This window comes from Psammomys obesus, unplaced genomic scaffold, assembly GCF_907164565.1.
Source record: "Psammomys obesus unplaced genomic scaffold, mPsaObe1.curated_primary_1811, whole genome shotgun sequence".
NCBI lineage: Eukaryota > Metazoa > Chordata > Mammalia > Rodentia > Muridae > Psammomys > Psammomys obesus.
Genome location: NW_026586589.1, coordinates 6,730,881 through 6,736,734, shown reverse-complemented (window position 1 = coordinate 6,736,734; position 5,854 = coordinate 6,730,881). Strand labels below are relative to the sequence as shown.

General features: G+C 39.7%; 1 protein-coding gene across 1 annotated transcript in view; it reads right to left on the bottom strand.

Moving 5' to 3' along the window:
- Positions 1–1,051: 1,051 nt before the first annotated feature.
- Mroh8 (maestro heat like repeat family member 8) overlaps positions 1,052–5,854 on the bottom strand; it is a 62,278-nt gene continuing 57,475 nt past the window's right edge. Inside the window, exons 23-24 of the mRNA XM_055602243.1 lie at positions 3,591–3,761; positions 1,052–1,192 (exon numbers count right to left, since the gene is read on the bottom strand). Coding sequence (XP_055458218.1) covers positions 3,613–3,761 — 149 coding nt within the window. The 3' untranslated portion in view covers positions 1,052–1,192; positions 3,591–3,612. The remainder of the gene's footprint in view (positions 1,193–3,590; positions 3,762–5,854) is intronic.

Below are 5,854 nucleotides of genomic sequence, written 5' to 3'. Positions count from 1 at the left end.
AGAACATTGCATGGCACTGTTTTTCATGTTGATCCTCTTGGCAGGTTTTATTTTTGTTCCATGATAAATTAAGAAGCTCAGTTGAAACTGGTAGCAGTGGCAAATGCCTTTAATCCTAGCACTCAGGGAGGCAGAGGCAGGCAGATTTCTGTGAGTTTGAGACCAGCCTGGTCTACAAAGGAGCCTAGGACAACTAAGGCTACACAGAGAAACCCTGTCTTGGAGAGAGAGAGTTCCCAACTTCTGAGGTAGTTCAGTAAACAGCAGTTCTCATTCTCTCTCTCTCGCCCTCTCTCTCTCTCTCTGTGTACTTCTCTCTATGAATGTTAACAAATATGAATAAGCATTGTTACGATTGATAGCATCTATTGGTGGCCTTACTCAGAAAATAAAAATCTACCTGAAGGGAAAGGGACTGCAACACAGAATAGGAGAAAGAAAAGGTATCATTCAGCTTTTTCTGGCCACTAGAGATCTAAACTATGTTCTCAGCTTACCCTCTGTAGTCATCCCCTTACACTTTTGGATTTGAAAAGGGACTTCATTCCTATTTCTGTGGCAGAGTCTTGCTATATAGCTCTACCTTCACTGGAATTTGCTATATAGATCAGATGACCTTAAACTTATGGGAATTCTCTTCCCTGTACCTCACAAGGGCTGGAATACAGGCATAAGACACCATGCCTGGCTTGTTCTCTCAATTTTTAAATCTGGAAATTTAAAGACAAGTATCCCTACAGGTCTATTTCTGCTCTGACAATAGAACAGTTCATGAAATCAAACCAAGGACTGGAAAAAAAAAGTTTCACAAAAAAACACCAGTTTTTAATATAACTTCATTATCTTCACAGTATAGAATGGATGTATTTCTCTATGGTTAAAAATGTACTGACTTTAGGGAAAAAGTGGCCAGTCCTTGAATTTGATAAAACACTGGAGGCTCAATATCACTAAAAGCATATTTGGTTGCATGAGTTTGTCTGGAGCACAAATTCAGCAACCAAGATTAACTATAAAGTAGATCTGTGTTTATTCTCATTTGCAAGACCAAGCGGAGTAGAGAAGAATAAAGTAGACTAGCCAAGAATGTGGGTGCAGGAGCCAGAATAATTGGGTAATCTTAGCTTTGCCATTTACTAGTTGTGTGACCGAGAGCAAAACACTTTCATGATTGTTTCCTCAGCTTCTCCATCTGTAAAATGAAGATAATAAAATGAAGTGACTGCAAGAATGAAAAGGGTTAATTATATAATGTTTTTAGAGTTAGGCTCATCATAAACTCTCAATAAGCTGTTATTCATTTTTATTGGATAATCTAGAGAAAAGACTAGTTCAAAAGTGGATAGCAGAGTTGGTTTCCTAAAAGGAGCCAAAGGAGAATATGGTGAGGGGTGAAGGTCATTCAAATGTATGTTTAGTTAGGCATTGCAGTTTTGCATGTAGTGATTTAGGTATATTCCCGGCTCTGACTTGGCCTGAAGACCTAAGCAGGGGTGTCCAATGTGACATTGTTATCTAGGATGCCTGTGGCCTGCAAGCTAGAGGCTGGACATACCTGCATCCATCAGGCAACAGGATCTTCATTTTAGCTAAAATACTGCAGGGTTGACATAAGAAAACCTATTTTGGACAGTGAACCTCCTGGAGCTACACCTGGCCTATTACCACATCCCACTCACTATGAAGCATAGGCAGTTTGTACCAAAAGATATCTCAGCGGAGAGATAGCAGTGAAACTTGGAGGGAAGGATGAATAAAGATTCAAACCGCTCACTGAACAACACAAACAACGCAAGTCACTATTGGATGCCGCTCTTCATCTGCCACTTGTCACAGTTCCTTTTTCTCTCCGTATCACCTCAAGATGTTTCTTTTGTCCTGGAGAGTTCAGCTCTGGCTTTCTGCTTAGGTCTCTCCACTAAAGCAGAGCCTGGAAGGTAGACTTCCTACCTTCTTTCTAGTGTGCCCTCTGGAGATTTCCACTCATTTACATGCAGTTACCACAGTATCTGTCCAACATAAACTAACCTGTTCTTTAGGAATTCATCTAATGAGGATATTTGTTAACTTATATTTTAGAGTGGACAGTGGCTGGAAAAGAGTGCTTCCATCTCAGAGCTATCTAGGACCTGGCAGCAGTACTTAGAGAAATTAGGAAGATGGCGGTTAAGAAGTGGGAAGTTTATACATACTGGGATAGATTCAGCATTATACGCTGTCAGAATTTTATTATTGCTCATAGGCTTCAGAAAGAATTGGAAAGGAGAAAGGCCTTATGAGAATTTATAAAGTACTAAGTATGAAAATATAGAAATAGACTGGTATCTAACTTTTAAGATTGTTGACAAGTAGCCTTGATAACAGAGCCTTTTTTGTTGTTGTTGTTCATGGATTTTTTTTTTCCTTTCTTTTCTTGTCTTTCTTTTTTTGTTTGTTTTGAGACACAGTTTTTCCATGTAACCCTGGCTATCTTGAAACTTCCTCTGCAGACCAGGCTAGCCTGGAATTCAAGAGCTATATAGACCATGCTGGCCTGAAACTCTCAGTGATTTGCCTGCCTCTGCCTCCTGAGTTCTGGGATTAAAGGTGGACACATAAGGCTTGGGTTTTGATAGAATATATTAGACTCTCATGAAGTAGAGATTCACCTCAAAGTCAATGTGTAATAAAGATGGCCTTAAAATCCAGATTCCCCTGTCTTAGCCTCCAAGTGCTGGAGAATAAGATGTTTCAGATGTGACCTGTTTGTTTTTTGTGCACCAAACCCAGGGCCTCTCACGTGCTGACCAAGTACTCTTCCACTGACCTTTATTCCTGGCCCTGGGATAGATCTCTCTGTCTCTCTCTGTGTCTCTTTCTCTAGCAGTCATCAACACTTGAAATTTGTGGATGTCTAGCATGACTCAAAAACTCATTACAATTTTTACTATGCCTATAAATTTAAACCAAGAACTTCACTCCCTGTTATATTTCAACTACCAAATGTTTTTTTATTATTTTATTTTTCAGATTATTCACTAATGTAAGAGAATTTATTTCATCCAATTTAATGCTATTTTTTCCTAATTACCATTTGACCTAAATGTTTTTTTAAGATTTATTTATTTTTTATACAGTATTCTGCCTGCATGTGTGCCTTCAGGCTAGAAGAAAGCACCAGATCTCATTATAGATGGTTGTAAGCCACCATGTGGTTGCTGGGAATTGAACTCAGGACCTTTGGAAGAGCAGTCAGTGCTCTTATCCTCTGAGCCATCTCTCCAGCCCTACCAAATGTTTTTAAAGTAGGAATTATGTTGGAGGTAACTAATTGGAAGTAGCTTCATGCTGCAGTTGTCTATATCTGGAAGAAAAAGGGGGGGGCAGGATTCAGGCTGGCAAGATCAACTCAATGGTAAACATATTTGCCACCAAGCTTGCCAACCTTTGTTTGATCCTTGGGATGCACATCGTTCAAAGAGAGAACTCCCACATGTGTGCACATACTCCCATGTGATACACACAAAGATAAAATGTGATAACATTTCAAAAAGAAAGAAAAAAGAAATATGCTTCTCACTTCTGTGGTTTCTGACAGGGCTTGCTCTTACCTGCTGTCATGTGGTTGGCCTTCTAGGTTTGAAGACAGCAGGAGAGCTTCTTCAACCAGGAAACTCTCCTCTCCGATTCTGAACCAGTCCCTACCCTCTGGATTCGGAACAGAGCCTGGGAGGCGATGATGCGCAAAGAGGGCTCAGGGTCTTGTAGCAGTTCTTTCAGATCTACATGGCAAGAAAAGCAAGACTGGAAGGTTCTAGAAATGAGTACTACTCTAGACACCAGGTAGCCAACCAACCAGAGGAGCTGGGCTCAAAAGGCAACATTTTCCCAGATTGTCTAAAGTCTGTTCCTTGTTGAATTGATTCTAGTTTTGACCTGTAAAACCCAGTTTTCTGACTGGCTGAATAGTTCATTCCTTTGCAATAACCATATTTTAAGTAAAATCAAATTATCAAATTATCTGAGTCTGCCAACCTATGTCTAATATTAACCTTTTCACTTCTTGCCTCATTCTAAAAATGTTAACTCTTAAATCACTATTTTCTTTTTCTTATGTCTAATGTTAACCACTTTTTTCTTTTTTTCAAGACAGGATTTCTTAGTGTATTCTGGCTGTCCTGGAACTTGCTCTTTAGCCAAGGCTGGCCTCAAACTCAGAGATCCACCTGCCTCTACCTCCCAAGTATTCAGATTAAAAGTGTGTGCCACTACCATCTGACTTAATGTTAACCTCTTGTCTTACTCTAAAAATGATCACTCTTAAATCACTATTCCTTTGTAGTTTTTTTTGTTTGTTTGTTTTGTTTTTGTTTTTGTTTTGAGATAGGGTCTCACTATGTAGCTCTGGCTGTCCTGGAATTTATTATGTAGATGAGGCTGGCCTTGAACTCACAAAGATTCCCCTACCTCTGCCTCCCAAATGCTAGGATTAAAGGAATATGCCAGAGTACTGACTAGTAGTTTTCTGTTTGTTTGTTTGTTTGTTTGTTTATTATGACTACAGTGTTCTGCCTGCATGCCAGAAGAAGGCACCAGATCTCATTATAGATGGTTATGAGTTATCATGTGGTTGCTGGGAATTGAACTCGGGACCTTTGGAAGAGCAGCCAGTATTCTTAACCTCTGAGCCATCTCTCCAGCCTGTAGTTTTCAATTTTTTTTTTTCACAATTCTTAAAATAATTTTATTTTATCTGCAGAAAATTTAATATTTTTCAAACTTATACTGACAATCCTCCTATTCTGTATGCAGCATATCTGTGTAAGTTTATTGAATGCTTTTAGACATCACTTTGTTTCTTATGCAAGAACTTAAGTATCAACCATATATCTAATATTATTATGAGTTCTAGTGTTAATAAAGATAACAACAGAGATCAGGTATTACTTTGTGAGAAAAAATAAGAAAATATTTTTTAAAAATCGGGTAATCAGTCCTACAGTAATCGCTGCACCTCATATAGCTTTGTAGTCAGAGTTGGCCTCTAGTCGTCTCTCTGCTACTCATGTTATTTTTCCTTTTTTTTAATTTTTATTATTAGTTACATTTTATTAACTGTATCCCAGCTGTATCCCACTCCCTCATTCCTACCCAACCCCACCCTCCCTCCCTCATCTCCTCCCTGCTCCTTTCCAAATCCACTGATAGGGGAGGACCTCCTCCCCTTTCATCTGACCCTGTTTTATCAAGTATCTTCAGGACTGGCTGCAATGTCCTCTTCTGTGGCCTAGCAGGACTGCTCCTCCCTTGGGGGGTGGGGAGGTCAAAGAGCCTGCCATTGAGTTCCTGTCAGAAATAGTCCTTGTTCCCCTTACTATGGGAAACCAATTGATTACTGAGCTACCACGGGCTACATCTGAGCAGAGGTTCTAGGTTATATCTATACATGGTCCTTGGTGGAGTATCAGTCTCAGAAAAGACCCCTGTGCCCAGATATATTTGGTCCTCATGGAGCTCCTATCCTTTCCACGTCATACAAACTCTCCCTTCTTTCATATGGTTCCCTGCACTCTGCCGAAGGTTTGGTTATGAGTCTGAGTATCTACTTTGATACACTGCTAGGTAGAGTCTCTCAGGGGCCCTCTGCGGTAGGCTCCTGTCCTGTTGCTTGTTTTCTCCTACGTACAATGCTCATCCCATTTGTCTTTCTAAGTGAGGATTGATCATCTTACCCCGGGTCCTCTTTCTTGTTTATCTTCTTTAGGTGTATAGATTTCATTGTGTTTATCATATCTTATAGGTCTATATAAGTGAGTATATACCATGTGTGTCTTCTCCTTCTGGGATACTTCACTCAGAATGATCTTTTCTAGAT